At 46.6% G+C, this 19,037-nt stretch overlaps 1 protein-coding gene across 1 annotated transcript; it reads left to right on the top strand.

Annotated features, from left to right (window-relative positions):
* Window positions 1–10,273: 10,273 nt before the first annotated feature.
* LOC121282893 (cardiotrophin-2) lies at window positions 10,274–18,665 on the top strand. The gene is made up of 5 exons (XM_041196703.1): window positions 10,274–10,394; window positions 11,464–11,624; window positions 12,452–12,553; window positions 12,650–12,817; window positions 18,489–18,665. Exons 1-5 carry the CDS (start codon window positions 10,274–10,276, stop codon window positions 18,663–18,665), a joined length of 729 nt encoding a protein of 242 aa, XP_041052637.1.
* Window positions 18,666–19,037: the final 372 nt, after the last annotated feature.

Below are 19,037 nucleotides of genomic sequence, written 5' to 3'. Positions count from 1 at the left end.
GAGTGACTTTTGCAGGTTATGTCAGGACTCTGTAACCACTTGATTTCAGACTAGGTCAGATTTCCATTTCTCAGTCAGGTTGCAAACTCCTCAGGAACACCAATTATTTTGATGTGCAGTAACTCTGAGGACAGTCGCCATTTCTTGTGCATAGCAAGATCCTGCAAACAGCAGATAGCAACATAGGAGCTAGAGCAGGCCATTTGGCCCTTCGAGCCTGCTCCTCCATTTAACTCTATTATGGATGATCTTCTACCTCAGCTCCATCTCCCCACACTTTCCCCGTATCCCTTAATGTCACTGGTTTCTAAAAATCTATCAACCTCTGTCTGCTTTGAACATACTCAATGACTGAGGCTCCACAGTTCTCTGGGATAGAGAATTTCAAAGATTCACCACCCTCTGACTGAAGAAATTCCTCCACATCTCAGCCCTAAATGGCCTACCTCTTATTCTGAGACTGTGTCTCCCAGTTCTAGACCCTCGACCAGGGGAATCGTCTTTCCTGCATCTACCCTGTCAAGCCCTGTGAGAATTTTGTACACTTCAGTGAGATCACCTCTCATTTTTCTAAACTCTAGAGTGATTACAGGCCCAGTCTCCTCAATCTTTCCTCATAGGGCAATCCTGGCATCTCCGGGGTTAGCGTGATGAAAATACGTTGCACTCCCTCTATGGTCAGTACATCCTTCCTTAGGTAAGAAGACCAAAACTGTACACAATACTCCAGATGAGGTCTCACCAAGGCCCTGTACAGCTACAGTAAGATTTCCTTATTCCTGTGCTCAAATCCCCTTGCAATAAAGACTAACATAAACTGGGTAACCACTCAGTCTGGGTTTCTTTCATTCTTTATCTTGTTCCTTGGACTGAGGAGGGATATCTGGTTGGGATACGAGGGGGTCTCTCTGCTCTCCTCCCATCAGGGGCTCTTTAGAGCCCACTTGAGGGAGGCCATGGGAGAGTCCATCAGGATGGAGTGAGTCAGTCATAGGACAACGAAGACAGTGTCGCATGCTGAGGGCAAGGGGACTGCAGGAAGCTGATAAATATAGGGTGGACACTTTAACTGTACAGCAGATCGGGTTAGATGAATGGTGGAGAAGGTTATTGATATAGAGAAGGACCTAGAATAAGAGAAAAGAGAAACCTAGGGGCTCCTAAATGCAAGGAAGATGAGAGATGAATGAGTGTTCCAGCCCAGGGAACACAAAATGAGAAAACTTAAGTTTGATCATAAGATGATAGTGTGTTGGTCTGTCAAAAGTTATATAGCAATTCAAAATGATAACAAATAAAAAGCAATTTCGCAGGGATATGGAACAGAGACACAGCCTGAGGGTAAATCAGAAGGAGACCTGAATAGATTGGATGAAAACTTTCACGCTAATGAATAATTTAAGAATTAACAGCATCGTCAGTTTAAGACTAAGGGCATTAGACAAATTCTATAACAAGAAACAAGAGCAGGAGGAGGTCACTCAGCCCCTCCAGCCTGTTCAACCATTCAGTAAGGCCAAGGCTGTTCCTCACTCCACATTCCTGAACTCTTCCCATCTCCCTTAATCCCGTTAGCACCTGAAAAGCTCTCGACCCAAGTCTTGAACATACTCAATGACTGATCATCCACAACCCTCTGGGGTAGAGAATTCCAAAGATTCACAACCCTCTGAGTGAAGAAATTTCTCTTCATCTCAGTCCCAGATGATCAGCCCCCTTTTCCTGAAACTATTCCCCCTGTTCTAGACTTTCCAGCCAGGGGAAACATCTTCCCAGCATTGATCCTATCAAACTCCTTAAGAATTTATCCATTACATTCTTCTAAACTCTAGGGAAAAAGGCCCAGTCTCCTAGTCTCCTCAGCAGACAACCCTCTCATTCCTGGGAATCAGTCGAATGAACGTTTGCTGCACTCCCTCCATGGCAAGTATATCCTTAGATCAAGAAACCAAACTGTACACAGTACCCCAGGTGTGATCTCATCAAGGCCTTGTGTGTTAATGGTATGTTAATTATATTGTTAAGGCACACATGTGAAGGGCATTGTTTAATTAAATGCCTAGAGCACTTATAAAGAGAGACTGCTGGCACACTGGGTTAGCAGGTCAGAAGCAGACATATGTAATGCTGCATTCTGTGAATAAACCCACTATCAAGGAAAGCATTAATGTCTAGTTTCATATTTCACCCACTGGCTTAGGATCAAAATAACACTGTACACTTATCTACCTAAGGAATACAATCAACATAAGGAAACATCCACAGAGAGGAAAAGGTAGGCCACGATTAGAGTGTAAAGAGCTGGCATAAGGTGGGGTAAATTCCAGCAGACAAATAGCTGAAGATCAGTCAATGGATATTGTCAGGACCAGGGAGAGAAAGCAAGTCAGCCTGAGGATTTCATGTGTCACAGTGGGACAGAGGGGAATGTTGAAGGGAAATGCTTTGTGAAAATGTCCATGGTTATAACGAGAGTGACGAATGGACCCAGGCATATTAGTAAGGACTTGGACCGTCTCAGGACAGCACTGAAGAAATCACCAGCTACAGGACATACCAGCGCAGCTGCAGCAGGAGAAAGCCGAACACTTCCTTCCAGTGACATTATGGTCACTGGCTGGCATGGACATGATGGGCTGAATGGTCATAATGACTCTATAGCCCGGGGGGCCTCAGTAGATTCTCAAGAGTGATGAGTGGGGATGGAATCGGGTTGGATATTCAGATTGTGAGTCAGCCTCCAGCTCTTTATCAGGAATAACATTGTTCTAACAGGACAACACTTCATTTGAAAAATATCACAACTGGGCAGTGAGTTTTGTTAAGCTGGGCCCCTGATTCAGTTTGCCCTATAGCTGAATATTGAGTGTGAAGAAACCCTGCTGGAACATGTGCTGTTGAGGTTCTGTCTGACTGGCACCAGGGATGTGCCTGTACAATGTTCTGTAATGCAACACACAGTTATTAGAATTTAGAGGAGATATGCTGGTTACCAGAGACAGAGAGGCAGATTTCAGAGCCTGCTGCTTAATGAGGGTTGCATCAACCAGCAACACCCAGGATAACTGCACAACTCTCCACTTCCAAAGATGGTCACAAGCTCTGTGGCCGTCAATTATCAGCCATGACTCAGTTGGTGTCCCTATCTCTCTCTTTCTTCCTCTCTCTTGTTCCTGAGGCACAATGGTGAGTTTAAGTCTCTAGTCTAAAGGCTTTGAGGAGGAGGGTCAAGGCTGACACTCAAAGTGCAGTATTGAGGGAGTGCCACATGGTTGGAGGGTCAGTACTGAGGGAGTGCTGGGCTTTCAAGGGGACAGTACCGAGGGGGGCTGTAATATTGGAGTTTTCTTTCAGGTGAGAGGTTAAAGTGCCTTCTAAGGGGGTTAGAGATGACACCATTGCACTTTTCTGATGAAGTGCAGGGGGTTTTCCACAGTGTCCTGGGGCCAATATTTATCTTACAACTAATATCCCTAAAGAACAGATTGCCCGGTCATAATCACATGACTGTTTGTGGGATCTTGCTATGCATAAATCGGCTGCCACATTTCCTGCATTACAATAGTGACTACGATTCAAAAAGCATGTCGTTGCCTGTGAAGAGCTATGGGGCATCCTGTGGTTTGAAGGGTGCTATAGAGATGCCAGGTTAGTGCTACGTTCACTGCTTGTTTCTGTACTCTGTGCTCCATGACCTATGCCCTCTCATAAACGGACTCTGAGAGTAGTTTTCAGTTTCCTTTGCCCCGAGCGTAGGTATCACAAATCCCAGCTCCCCAGCCCGTAACCAAATCTCGGCTGAGAGTAACAGACGTCAGGACAGTGATATGTTAGCTGAGAGCTTGCCTCCACGACATTCAGAAAACCATGAAGGAGGCCATTCAACCCATGTTGCTTCTGCTAGCTCATTGAAAGAGCTATCCCATTCCCCTCTGCTCCTTCCCCATAACCCTGCGACTGTTTTATTTTTAAGGATTTATCTGATTTCCTTTTGAAAGATCCAGCACCTTCCAGATCAGCTATGTAAAAAAAAACTCATTTCCTCCCTGGCTCTTTTCTCAATTAAACTAAATCTCTGTCCCTCTGGTTACCAACCATCAAGCCACTGGAAACAGTTTCTCCTTATTTACTCTAGCCAAATGTAAACCTCCCCTTAGCCTTCATTATTATAAGGACGACACTTCAAAAGCACTTCATTGGCCGCAAACTACTTTCAGGTGTTCTGAGGTTGGGAAAGAAGCTACAGAAACCCAGTCTCTCTGTTTCTCCAGCTCAATGGAGGACAATCCCAGTCTCTCTGGTTTGATTCTGTCACAGTCTCTGCTTTTAGTGGGAGTGGGGAAAGCAGGAAATCTCCACACTCTGTTTTATGTCGATGGATATTTCACAGCTTGAATGAAATTTCCGGAACATTCCAGGGTTTTCTGCCAGGTGGACGGTTACCTGATGGACACACTGACCAGTCACAGGAATTACAATGGGGCTATTTACCTCAGAGCCTGTGACATAAACTTAGGACTGTGACTGAGGAGGTGGAACAGCCCCAAAATCTCACAGTCCCCGTGTCAAATAATCCTGCTTGGGAAGCGTGGGTAGAGAATTTACAAGTGAGACTCAAAGACTTGTCAGTTAGTCTTCTGCTTTCTTGGAATTTAAGATGCTAAACCAAAAGTAACCACTTAATGAAAGCAAACAGATTATTAAACTCAGTGTAATTCAGCAAAGGAAAGGTTTCTATATATTTCATTGTTAATGTAATGAAAGAGGAACATTTTGGGGGGAAATTGGTCTTTGCAAAAGCGCAGACCAGGCAAAAGTCAACTCAAAGTCTTGTTGCTCAACCCAGCCTTGGATCCACATCAGAAAGACCAGTGGGAAATTAACCAAAGATTCAGTATCACCCACACCACGTAACCAAACACTCCCACTTGAAAATCAAATTCAATACCTGAGCAGTGACCATTGATACTCCCATCATTGGTCAGACCATTGTTCATTTCACTGTAGCCACATTACAGCTGAGTGCCTCCAAGTGGGGTACCTCTCTTAATCTGTGCAGCAGGCAATGAGCCTAACACACAGGAGCCTCACCCCCTGGGAGCCTAACATGCAGGGAGCCTCACTCCCTGGGAACCTAACCACCTAGAAGGTGGGCTCATTGGGAGCATCTATCACAGGGAGCCTCAGCCACTGACAGAGGCACTGACTTGCAAACTCATCCATTAGGAGTGTGTATCAGAAATTCAGGGACGTTCTGTCGGCTATATCCATTCATTACAGCTGCAGCTTAGTATTTATCCATCGGCCTGAGTCAGAATAATACGTGTTACAATCCCACTTCAGATAATTGAGTCCAAAATCCAGGCTGACACTCCTAGTGCAGTACCATGCAGGGTACTCTGTCGGATGGTCAGTACTGAGGGAGTGCTACAGTGTGAGAGGGTCAGTACTGAGGGAGTGCTGCACTGGCAGAGGTTCAGTACTGAGGGAGTGCTGCACTGACGAAGGGTCAGTACTGAGGGACTGCTGCACTGTCGGATGTTCAGTACTGAGGGAGTGCTGCACTGACGAAGGGTCAGTACTGAGGGAGTGCTGCACTGACAAAGGGTCAGTACTGAGGGAGTGCTACACTGGCAGAGGGTCAGTACTGGGCGAGCACTGCACTGGCGGAGAACCAGGAATAGTGCAGGGCTGCACTGTTGGAGGGTCAGTACTGAGGGAGTGCTGCAGTGTCAGATGGTCAGCACTGAGAGAATGCGGCACTGTCAGAGGGTCAGTAATGAAGGAGTGCTGCACTGTCAGATGTTCAGTACTGAGGGAGTGTTGCACTGTCAGAGGGTGGGTACTGAGGGAGCGTTGCACTGTTGGAGGGTCAGTACTGAGAGAGTGCTGAATTGTCGGAGGATCAGTACTGAGGGAGTGCTGCACTGTCAGAGGGTCAGTACTGAGAGAGTGCTGAATTGTCGGAGGATCAGTACCGAGGGAGCGCTACATTGTCAGAGGGTCAGTACTAATGCAGTGCTGCACTGGCGGAGGGTCAGTATTAAGGGAGCGCTGCACTATGGGAAGGTCAGTACTGAGGGAGCGCCGCACTGTCAGAGGGTCAGTACTGAGGGAGTGCTGCAGTGTTGGAGGTGCTATCTTCCAGATGGTTCCAGGGATGAGGCACTTCAGCTATGAGGATAGATTGGAGAGGTTGGGACTGTTCTCCTTGGAGAAGTGAAGGCCTAGAGGTGATTTGATTGAGATGTTCAAAATCATCAGTGGCTGGACAGAATAGATAGGGAGAAGCTGTTTCTGCTTGTAAAAGGGCCAAGAACAAAAGGGCACAGATTTAAAATGATTTGCAGAACAAGCAAATATGATGTAAGAAAACTTTTCACAGTGAGTGGCTCAGGTTTGGAATGCACTGCCTGGAAGTGTGGTGGAGGCAGGTTCAATTGAGGCATTCAAGAGGGCATTAGTTGATTATTTGAATAGAAACAATGTGCAGGGGTACAGGGAAAAGGCAGGGCAATGGCAGAGTCATAATGTTCATTTGGAGATTCGGTGCAGACATGATGGGCCGAATGGCCTCCTTCTGTGCTGTTAATATTCTGTGAGACATTCAACTGAAGCCCTCTCTGCCATCTCAGATGGGCAGGAAAGATCCCATGGCATCCCTTTGAAGAGGAACATGGGGCATTCTCCTCAATGCCTTGGACAATATTAATCCTCAACCAACATCACAAAAACAGACAATTAGTCATTATCACGATGATGCTTGTAGGAGCTGACTGTGCACAAACTGGCTGCCACATTTCCTTCATTATTATAAGAATGACACTTCAAAAGCACTTCATTGACCCAAACTACTTTCAGGTGTTCTGAGGTTGGGAAAAAGCTACAGAAACCCAGTCTCTCTGTTTCTCCAGCTCAATGGAGGACGATCCCAGTCTCTCTGGTTTGATTCTGTCACAGTCTCTGCTCTTAGTGGGAGTGGGGAAAGCAGGAAATCTCCACACTCTGTTTTACGTCGATGGATATTTCACAGCTTGAACTAAATTTCCGGAACATTCTAGGGTTTTCTGCCGTGTGGACGGTTACCTGATGGACGCACTGACCAGTCACAGGAATTACAACGGGGCTGTTTACCTCAGAGCCTGTGACAGATCTTAAACTTAGGATTGTGACTGAGGAGGTGGAACAGCCCCAAAATCTCACAGTCCCCTTGTCAAATATTCCTGGTTGAAGAGGAGATCCCATGGAATGATTTGGAAGAAGAGCAGGAGAGTTCTGCCTTGTGTCCTGGGTCAATATTTATCCTCAACCAACATCCTTAAAACAGATTACCAGGTCATTATCATTGCTGTGTGTGGGATCATGCTGTGCATTAATTGGCTGGGTTTCCTGCATTACAACAGTGACTACACTTCAAAAAGTACTTCATTAGCTCGAAAGCTCTTTGGCATGCCCTAAGGGAGCGCTATAGAAATGCAAGTTCTATCTTTCAATTTAGTTCATTTCCCAAGAGTGAAAGGCAAGCAGGAAAGATGTGGTGACGAGGGCCTGAAACGATGTCCAAGCGATGGGCAAATTGGAAAAAGGGAGAGGCAGAGCAGTTATGGGAGAGGTGAAGGCTGCTATCTGAAAGGGTGGCCATGACATTGGAGAAATTAAACTTCTAAGTGAGAGGGAATGGGGAAGGAGTGGGAGTATGGAGTGAGGGGGAGTGGTAACCTGGAGTGAGGAAGAATGGGAATCTGGAGTGGGGGGAAGGGAATCTGGAGTGAGGAGGAAAGGGAATCTGGTGAGGGGGAAAGGGAATCTGGAGTGAGGGGGAAAGGGAATCTGGTGAGGGGGAAAGGGAACCTGGAGTGAGGGGCAGTAAAGAAGGAGCAGGAACCTGGAGTGAGGGGGAGGAAGGAAGGGGTGGGAATCCAATGTCAGAGGTTGTGCACCAGCTGTTTCAGTCTGAATGGGCTGGTCAGTGTACAGATTATCAGAAACCCTCCGCTCCCGGTACCATGCCCTAAGAGGGCATTGGTGACCATGGGCTTTCATTGGACTGCTCCATGATTATACTTGGCAAAGTACTGCAGTGGTTTGCAGTTGTCTTCTGCAGTATGGCTGACTAGGAAACTCTCCCACCCTCACCGCCAGCCATCAGGTGTATTGGAAGGATTTACAGGCTGGTAATCGACCTGTTTGGCCACATTACGAATGCACCTCCCACAGCCGCCAAGTCCTGAAGTGAGGCTTGACCCTGGAGCTTCTGGGCAGAGGTGGGGACGCTATCCACTGAACCACAAAACCTCCCTGTCTTAACAGAAATAGGAACAGAAACTGCTGGAAAAACTCAGCAGCCTGAAGTTTTCCCACGTGGGGCGGGCTCGGTGGGTGTGGGTGGGATGGTTGTGGAGCCCACTGCTGCCCGCAATCGGCTCTGCGCTGCCGTTTTATGTGGGCGGTCCAATTAAGGCCCACCCAGCACAATACACAAGCGGTAGTGCTACCTGTGCAGGCGGAGGGAGGAGGGAGAGATGGATCCAGTGCCCCTTCATGCATGCGCGCGAAAGAGTGCTTCACTGCCTCAGGGAGGTTGAAGCGCTTTTGAAAAAAATAAATAGATGCAATAAAAATGTAATGAAACATGTCCCCTCATGTGACTGTGTCACACGAGATGGGGCTTGTTCTTATTTTTCCAAAAAATTTTTTATTTAATTCATAAAAGCCTTAGGAAACCTCATCCTAAACGTAAAGGCTGCTTGGCCTTTTCGGCTGCCTGCCAACCGTAAGGGATGGACGGGCAGCGTAAACTTGAAATGAATTATCTTGTTAATGGCCTTAATAGGCCTTTCAATTGTCGGTGGGCACAGAGCCGACTCCGGCGCGCGCCCACCTAGCGAAATATGGCGAGACTGCGCGGTGATGTCAGGACGCACACCCGACATCATCGCGCATCATTTTACATTCCAGTGAGTCAGGCCCGCCTACTGCGCACCCAACGTAAAATCCTGGCCAGCAGATCGGGCAGCATCTGTGGAGAGAGAAACAGAGTTGGCATTTCTGATTGAAAATGACACTTCTACAGATTACTTCAGCTCTGAAGAAGAATCATATCCAACTCGAAATGTTAACTCTGTTTCTCTTTCCACAGATGCCACCAGACTTGCTGAGTCTTTCCAGCAGTTTCTGTTTTTATTTCAGATTTCCAGCATCCGCAGTATTTTGTTTTTGCACAGATGAATATGAAGGAGATTAAAAAACAAAAAACTGGGTGACCACTTTGTGGAACACCTTCGGTCTGTCCACAAGCATGAACCAGACCTCCCTGTCGCTTGCCACTTCAACACTCTCTTGCCCACATGTCTGTCCTTGGCTTGCTGCATTGTTCCAGTGAAGCTCAACGCAAACTGGAGGAATAGCACCTTATCTTCCGACTAGGCACTTTACGGCCTTCCAGACTGAATATTGAGTTCAACAACTTTAGATCTTGAACTCCCTCCTCCATCCCCACCCCCTTTCCGTTTCTTCCCCCTCCTTTTTGTTTCTTCCAATAATTTATATAGATTTTTCTTTTCCCACGTATTTCCATTATTTTTAAATGTATTTCCACCCATTGTGTATCTATACCTTTTATGCCCTTTTAGTATCATTTCACCCCACCCCCACTAGAGCTATCTGTACCTTTCTTGTCCTGCTCTCTTAATTAGCACATTCCTTTAGATAATATCACCACCTTCAACACCTCTTTGTTCTTTTGTCTGTGACATCTTTTGGTTATCTCCTCCTATCACTGGCTGCTTGTCCCAACAACCCCCACCCCCCCACACCACTTAAATCAGCTTATATTTCACCCCTTTCCTAATTTTACTTAGTTCTGTTGAAGGGTCATGAGGACTTGAAACGTCAACTTTGCTCTTCTCCGCCGATGCTGCCAGACCTGCTGAGTTTTTCCAGGTATTTCTGTTTCTGTTTTTGTTTTATGAAGGAGATTAATTAGTTAGGAATGAAGTAAAACATTGAGCAGAGCTGAGGAGTGAATCAACATGAGCAGAAGGAAGGTGGAAAGATAATGTCATTCTCCAGAACAAAAATTGCTTTCAGTACATCGTCACAAATAAAGCCCATGTCAGCAGTTATCGGTTCTGGAGTTCTGAAACCAACATCCAATATCAAACACAAGTTAACAAATGAAACCTAGACATTATTTGTGGCTTGGGAAATTTAAGAAAACTTAATCTTTCATGTGTGGGAGGATCTTTCACTCAGACAACTACAAAAAGGCAGAATGTCACGTCAGTCCTTCAAACCCAGACTATCAAAGAGTGAGGAGGTACCTGAGCGACATTGCTCCCAGTCAGTCTACAGGGTAACACCGAAACGACCAGAGTTCACAACCAAACTGACAGGTAAGAGATTGGAATTATCCATAGTGAGCGATCCACTATGAAGAGGGGGCTGAGTGATCCACTCTAGAAAGAGGGCTGAGTGAACCACAGTGGAGAGACGGCTGAGTGATCCAGTGTGGACAGGGGGTTGAGTGATCCAGCCTGGAGTTAGAGCTGCATGATCCAATGTAGAGGGTGTGCTGTGTGACCCGGCGTGGAGAGTGGGATGAGTGATCCATGGTGGAGTGGGGTGATGGTGACTGATCTAGAATGAAGAGTGGGTTGAGTGATCTAGTGTGGGGGGTGGGGGGTGTAGGGGCAAGTGATCCAGTGTGGGGAGGGGATGAGTGATCCAGTGTGGAGAGTGGGGGGAATGATCCAGTGTGAAGATGGGGTCAGTGATCCAGTGTGGGGAGGGAGCTAAGAGATTCTGTATGGCTCTGGGCCTTTGTTAACTCCAGACTCGACTATTCCAGTGTGCTCCATCCTCCATAAACTTGAGGCCACTCAAAACTTTGTTGCCCATATCCTAACGCACACCAAGTCCTGTTCACCCATCTCCCCACCTCCACCAACTGACCAACATTGGTTCCTGATCCAGAAAAGTCCTAATCTTCCAATTCTCATCCCTCCATAGCTTGGCCCCTCCATATGTCTGTATCGACCTCCAGCCCTTACCACCCTCTGAGAATGTCAGTGCTCCTCCAATTCTGACTTCTTACACATCCCCAATTTTAATCGCTCTACCATTGGCGGCCGTGCCTTCAGCTGCCTGGGCTCCTAAGCTCTGGAATCCTCTCTCTAAACCTCTCTGCCTCTCTCTCCTCCGTTAAGATGCTCCTTATATCTGACCTCTTTGACCAATCTTTTGGTCACCTGTCCTAGTGTCGCCTCATGTGGCTTTGTGTCAAATTCCATCTGATAATGCTCCTGTGAAGCACCTTGGGATATTTTTCTATGCGAAAGGCATTATATAAATGCAAGTTGTTGATGATAAAGGCAATGATAATGGTGGGGGATGTCTTCACGAAGCTCATTGTGTAAGGTACTTGTCTTACTGAACTCACTGAAACTTATCTCTTTCTATCAGGTCGCACCATGAATGCTGCTTTCACTCTCCTGGTCTTCTCACTTGTTGCCTTGACCACAGCTGCTCCAATGGTTCAGACCAGCCTCAAAGGACTTTTCACCCAGAGCGCAGCCCTCTCCAGGAAAATGCTGCAAGATGTTCGCACGCTGATTGGAAAATATGTAAGCGTGGGCAATTTCACTTCAATGTTAGATTACAGGTGTTAAAATAGGAATGAGAGCTGGCCATTCGGCTCCTTGAACCTGTTCCTCCATTCAGTTAGATAATGGCTCACCTCAACCTCAACTCCACTTATTCCCCTTTACCCCATGCCTCTCAATACCCTTTACCCGATAAACATTTATCAACCTAAAGAGAGAAATGCAATGAAATATTTGAAAATGCTAAGACTGCACTTGGAGAATTGTGCACAATTCTGTCTCCATATTATAAAAAGGATATTGAGGCACTGGAGAAGGTGCAAAAATGATTCACAAGGATAATACCAGAACCGAGAGGTTATAACTATCAGGAAAGATTGAACAGTTTGGGGCTCTTTTCTCTAGAAAAGAGAAGGCTGAGGGGACGACCTGATGGAGGTCTTTAAAATTGTGAAAGGATTTAATGGGGTAGACACAGGGAAGCTGTTTCCACTGGTGGGGGTGACCAGAACCAGAGGGGTCATCAATATCAAGCAGTCAGTAATAAATCCCATAGGGAATTCAGGAGAAACCTCTTGTAGCAATGCGAGTGGTGAGAATGTGGAACTCACTCCCACAGGGAATGGTTTAAGGGGAAGCTGGATCAGGGTGAAAGGAATAGAAGGATATGCTGGTAGGGCGGGAGGAGGCTCATGTGGAGCTTGGAGCAGATGGGCCGAATGGCCTATGAGCTATAAATAATGAAGTTCTTCCTCTATCTTTTGTTACTGCCCCCTTCATCAAACTCAAAGTTGACATCAGTTACTTCAATTTAGCCAATGCCAAATGTGTTTTTGTGTTAAATTCAGAAGCAAGTGAAGATTGGAAACCCATCATTTAAAGACTACAGCCTGAAGTTGAGAAGTCTCCCAAGCAGTCAGGTGGACTATGAACATTGGCTGGATACACAGGTACCAAATCTCATCTTTCTGGTCCCTTCCCAGTTTGCCATTTGTTCCCTGGGAACCAGATTGGGTTTTTTTGACATCTCTCTTCTCTCTCTTCAGGATGTAGAACGTTTGCAGCGAAACTGGAAAGATCTCCAAGTATTCTGGATCCATGTAGACACGAAGCGGATCCACGAACTCACCCAAACTCAAGGATCAACCCTGGTTGATTCCATTCAAGCTATTTCACTCGATATCGGAGATTTGGTCTCCCAGCTCAATAGACAGGTAACAAAGAAGAAAGAATTCAAACCGAGTGCTTTAATAAACGAACCACAGGGTCAGGGTGCCCTCTCCTCCTCTGCTCTATTGTTTTGGAGGAGATCCAACATTCTCTAACAGCAGACACTCCCTGTGATCTCTCCATTAAAGCAAAATAGTGTGGATGTTAGAAATCTAAAATAACATGCTAGAACCCCTCAGCACATCTGGCATCATCCCTTTTCTCCTTTAATCGTCCTACCTACCACCCTAACACAGGCCTTCCCTTTTGTTCTTTCCCCCAGCGCCACAACCCCTCACCTTCCCCTGCCTCTGTATTTGTTTAAAACCTGTTATATACATACAAACATACAAACTAGGGCAGGAGTAGGCCACTCGGCCCCTTGAGCCTGTCCTGCCATTGAATAAGATCATGGCTGATCTGATTGTAACTTTAACCCCACATTCCTGCTTACCCCCAATAACCTTTCACCCCCTTGTTAATTAAGAATCTATCCAGCTCTGCCATAAAAATATTCAAAGACTCTGCTTCCACCACCAAGGAAGAGAGTTCCAAAGACTCACAACCCCCAGAGAGAAAAAATTTCTCCTCATCTCTGTTTTAAATGGACGACTCCTTATTTTTAAACAGTGACCCCTAGTTCTAGATTCTCCAGCAAGGGGAAACATCCTCTCCACATCAAACCTGTCAAGACAAGGATCTCAGGAACTTATATGTTTCAATCAATTTGCCTCTCACTCTTCTAAATTCCAGTGGATACAAGCTTAACTTGTCCAACCTTTCCTCATAAGACAACCCACCCATTCCTGATATTAGTCTAGTAAACCTTCTCTGAACTGCTTCCCTAACCTTCTCCAGTTCTGATGAAAGATCTTTGTCCTGGAATGTTAACCCCACCTCCCCCCGCCCTATTGTCCAGCCCAGTGACACTCCCTTTTCCTTCTTTCGCTCTTGTATCCAGTCAGATTCAGAACTGCCCCTGCAAAATAGTGTGGATGCTAGAAATCTCTCCAACACCCCTACCTCTGGAGCTCCCAAAGGATCTAACCTTGACCCCCTCCCCATTCTCAGCTACGTGCTGTCCCTTGCCAACATCATCTGAAAGTGTGGAGGTCATATTCTGGGTATACGTGGACGCCAGTATGTATGTAAGCTCCACCTCACTACCATCTCTCTCGACTTGTTCACTATCTCTGTGGTGCCCACACACCCAGTTCATGACGAGCCACAACATCCAGCAGTTAGACACTAGGCAGACTGAAGCCAATGTCTTCAGATCCCTCAAAATTGGCTCCATCTCACCCCCACCCCTGACCACCCCTCCCCCGCTCCCCGGCCACTGTCTCCGGCTGAACAACACAGTTCCTAACCTCAACATCCTATCTGACCTTGAGCTGAGCTTTTGACCCCATGGTCTCCCCATTGCCAGGGCTACCTACCTGCATCACTGTAACATCACCTAGCTGTATCCTGTCCTCAGCCATGCCTTCCCTACCTCCGGGCTTGGCAATTCCAATGCTCTCCTGTCCAGCACCCCACACGCCGACCTCTGCGGCCTGCACCCTAGCTCACGCCAAGTTGCGTTCACCCATCACCCCTGTGCTTGCCAACCTACCTCATTCCAAAACAACTAAAATTTAAAGTTCTCCCCCTCCACAGCCTGAACCCCCCCTCCCCCCCACCCCCCCCCCCCCCACCCCCCCCATCCCTGTAACCCTCTCCAGCCCTACAACTCTCGGAGATAGCTGTGCTGTTGTAATTCTGCCCTTTAATGCCACTTCCTTCATCCCTCCATCAGCGGCCGTGCCCTCAGCCCTGGGATTCACTCGCTAAACCTCTCGGCCTCTCTCACTTCTTTAAAAGTTCTCCTTCAATCTGACCTCGACAAAGATTTCGATCACCTGTCCTCACATCTCCTTCCTTGGTTCAGCATCATTTCTGTTGAGCGGCTTCAGACGTTTTAATGACTAATTGAAATTTAAATTCTAGCCGGTAGCACTCGGGCAATAGACTAACTCCTGTGTAGTTTTAATCCGTCGAGCTGTGAAGTAAAAGTGAGCTTCTACTGTTAACCACATGTGCAGCTCCGTAATGTTCGTAGAAAATTAGAGCTTTTGTTGTGAGTTAATTTTAGAATTGAAAAAGAGGATCCTGAAAGCTGCTGGGTTTCACTGGGATTCCCTGAATGTCTCTCTTTTTTTAACTCATTCACGGGATGTAGGCTTCGCTGGCTGGGCCACCATTTATTGCCCATCCCTAGTTGCCCTTGAGAAGGTGGTGGTGAGCTGCCTTCTTGAACCACTGGGGTTCATATGGTGCAGGTACACCCACAGTGCTATTAGGGAGGGAGTTCCAGGATTTTGACCCAGCGACAGTGAAGGAACGGCGATCTACTTCCAAGTCAGGATGGTGAGTGGCTTGGAGGGGAGCTTTCAAGTGGTGGCATTCTCATGTGTCTGCTGCCCTTGTCCTTCTAGATGGTAGTGGTCAAAGGTTCGGAAGGTGCTGTCAAAGGAGCCTTGGTGAATTCCTGCTGTGCATCTTGTACTTGGTACACACTGCTGCTACTGTGCGTCGGTGGTGGAGGGAGTGAATGTTTATGGATGGGGTGCCAATCAAGCGACTGCTTTGTCATGGATGGTGTCAAGCTTCTTGAGTGTTGTTGGAGCTGCACTCATCCAGGCAAGTGGGGAATATTCCATCACAGTCCTGACTTGTGCCTGGTAGTTGGTGGACACTCTTTGGGGAGTCAGGAGGTGAGTTACTCATTGTAGGATTCCTAACCTCTGACCCAATCTTGTCACCACTTGTCAGCCCAAGCCTGGATATTGTCCAGGTCTTGCTGCATTTGGACATGGACTGCTTCAGTATCTGAGGAGTCACAAATGGTGCTGAACGTTATGCAATCATCAGCAAACATCCCCACCTCTGACCTTATGATAGAAGGAAGATCATTGATGAAGCAGCTGAAGATGATTGGGCCGAGGACACTATCCTGAGGAACCCCTGCAGTGATGTCCTGGAACTGAGGTGCCTGACCTCCAACAACCACAACCATCTTCCTTTGTGCTAGGTATGACTCCAGCTAGCGGAGAGTTTTCCCCTGATGCCACACTCGGTCAAATGTTTCTCTGATGTCAAGGGCAGTCACTCTCAACTCACCTTGGGAGTTCAGCTCTTTTGTCCTTGTTTGAACTAAGGCTGTAATGAGGTCAGGAGCTGAGTGACCCTGTCAGAACCCAAACTGGGCATCAGTGAGCAGGTTATTGCTAAGCAAGTGCCGCTGGATAGCACTGTCGATGGTCCCTTCCTTCACTTTACTGATGATGGAGAGTAGACTGATGGGGCGGTAATTGGCCAGGATTGATTTGTTCTGCTTTTTGTGTACAGGACATACCTGGGCAATTTTCCACAGAGCCAGATAGATGCCAGTGTTGTAGCTGTACTGGAACAGCTTGGCTAGGGGCATGGCAAGTTCTGGAACACAAGTCTTCTGTACTATTGCTGGAATATTGTCAGGGCCCATAGCCTTTGCAATATCCTGTGTCTTCAGCCGTTTCTTGATAACACGTGGAGTGAATCAAATTGGCTGAAGACTGGCATCTGTGATAGAAACATAGAAACTAGAAGCAGGAGTAGTCCATTTGGCCCTTCAGTTCAGTGATGCTGGGGACCTCCGGAGGAGGTTGAAATGTATCATCCACTCGGCACTTATGGCTGAAGATTGCAGCGAATGCTTCAGCTTTACCTTTTGCATTGATGTGCTGGGCTTCTCCATCATTGAGGATGGGGATATTTATGAAGCCTCCTCCTCCAGTGAGTTGTTTAATTGTCCACCACCATTCACGACTGGGTGTGGCAGGACTGCAGAGCTTAGATCTGATCCATTGGTTGTGGGATTGCTGAGCTCTGTCTATCACTTGCTGCTTATGCTGTTTGGCACACAAGTAGTCCTGTGTTACAGCTTCACCAGGTTGACATCTCATTTTTGGGTATGCCTGGTGCTGCTCCTGGCATGCCCTACTGCACTCTTCATTGAACCAGGCTTGATGGTAATTTTAGAGTGGGAGATATTCCGGGTCATGAGGTTACAGATTGTGTTCGAGTACAATTCTGCTGCTGCTGATGGCCCACAGAGCCTCATGGATGCCCAGTCTTGAGTTGCTAGATCTGTTCGACATCTATCCCATTTAGCATGGTGGTAGTGCCGCACAACATGATGGAGGCTAACTTCAGTGTGAAGGCGGAACTTCATCGTCCACAAGGACACTGTCATGGACAGATGCATCTGTGGCAGGCAGGTTGGTGAGGATGAGATCAAGTATGTTTTTCCCTCTTGTTGGTTCCCTCACCACATGTCGCAGACCCAGTCTAGCAGCTATGTCCTTTAGGACTCAGCCAGCTTGGTCTGTGGTGGTGATACAAAGTCACTCTTGGTGATGGGCATTGAAGTCCCCCACCCAGAGTACATTCTGTGCCCTTGCCACCTTCAGTGCTTCCTCCAAGTTGTGTTCAACATGGAGGAGCACTGATTCATCAGCTGAAGGAGGACATGGTAATCAGCAGGAAGTTTCCATGCTCATGTTTGACCTGATGCCTTGAGACTTCATGGGTTCTGGGGCTGATGTTGAGGACTCCCAGGGCAACTCCCTCCTGACTGTATCCCACTGTGCTGCCACCTCTGCTAGGCCTGTCCTGCTGGTGGGACAGGACATATCCAGGGGTGGTGATGGTGGACTCTGGGACATTATCTGGTATGATCCCGTGAGGATGACTATGTCAGGCTGTTGCTTGACTAGCCTGTGAGACAGCTCTCCCAATTTGGAACTAGCCCCAGATGTTGGTTATGAGGACTTTGCAGGGTCGACAGGGCTGAGATTGCTGTTGCCATTTCTGGTACCTAAACTGATGCCAGGTGGTCCGCCTGGTTTCATTTCTTTTCAGTTTGTTACAACTGATTGGCTTGCTAGGCCATTTCAGAGTCAACCAGATTGCTGTTGGTCTGGAGTCACATGTAGGCCAGACCAGGTAAGGACAGCAGATTTCCTTCCCTAAAGGACATTAGTGAACCAGATAGGTTTTTACGACAATCGGCAATGGTTTGATGGTCATCATTAGAGTTTTAATTCCAGACCTTTATTGAATTCAAATTCCACCATCTGCTGTGGTGGGATTCGAGCCTGGGTTCCCAGAGCAATAGGGTCCCTGGATTAGTAGACCAGCGACAATACCTCCACCTCCCCCGGAGCGTTTATCCTATCAAATCCCTTTTAGAATTTTAATAGACCTTAATTAGTTCAGTTTTTTTTTTCTGTTGGAAAGAGCCCCAGACTGTTCAATCTTTTCTGATAGATATGCCCATCAGTTCTAGCTATCATCCTTAAAAGCCTTCTTTGCACCTCCTCCAGGGCCTCTATATCCTTTTTATAATATGGACACCAGAACTCTTCTCAGTATTCCAAGTATGGTCTAACCAAGGTTAAAATAGGTAATATTGAAGCTTAGCAAAACTACTTTGCTTTTCAATTCTACTTCTCTCAAAATGAAGCCCAGGTCTTGCTTTATATTGTTGATGGCCTTATTAACTCCTGTTTAATGATCTGCAGTGAATCTATACTCCCAGATCTCTCTGCTCCTCTGCCTCATTTAGATTATTTTCCGTTTGTGTGTTTCCAGCTCTCAGCCCTGAACAGCACATCACCAGAGCCCTTGGACCTGACTCTCCCCAACAATATCCTGAACCCCAACTATGATTGGTACAGCAAGCTTCAAGGTTACATTATTTTCCGAGACCTGGAAACCTACCTGAATAAAGTGGTCCGGGACTTCACACTCTTAAAGGCCAAATACTGACCCTCAGTAAGGAATCCAACATAAAGGACATTGGACCATCACTCCACCCTTACTGTAACTGTCCCAACCAGTGGGTGTTGAAATGACTGGGAAGATATTTATAAATTGATATATTATTATGACATCTGAACAATATTTATGTATTTGTGATAATTTATTTAATTTAAATAAACAGTTTTCAATCAATCTTTGGATGAGCTGGATTTATTGCATATTAATAGTATATTAATATTAAGTTATTGTATATTTATTAGCCAAACATGATTTGGTTCATCACATTCAGGGTGAATAGTCCTGCATCCTGTTTTTATTAATTCATGGAGATGTAGGCTTCGCTGACTGTGCCAGCATTTATTGCCCATCCCAAGTTGC

The sequence above is a fragment of the Carcharodon carcharias genome, chromosome 10 (assembly GCF_017639515.1).
Source record: "Carcharodon carcharias isolate sCarCar2 chromosome 10, sCarCar2.pri, whole genome shotgun sequence".
Lineage (NCBI taxonomy): Eukaryota > Metazoa > Chordata > Chondrichthyes > Lamniformes > Lamnidae > Carcharodon > Carcharodon carcharias.
This window is presented reverse-complemented; position numbering and strand designations above follow the sequence as displayed.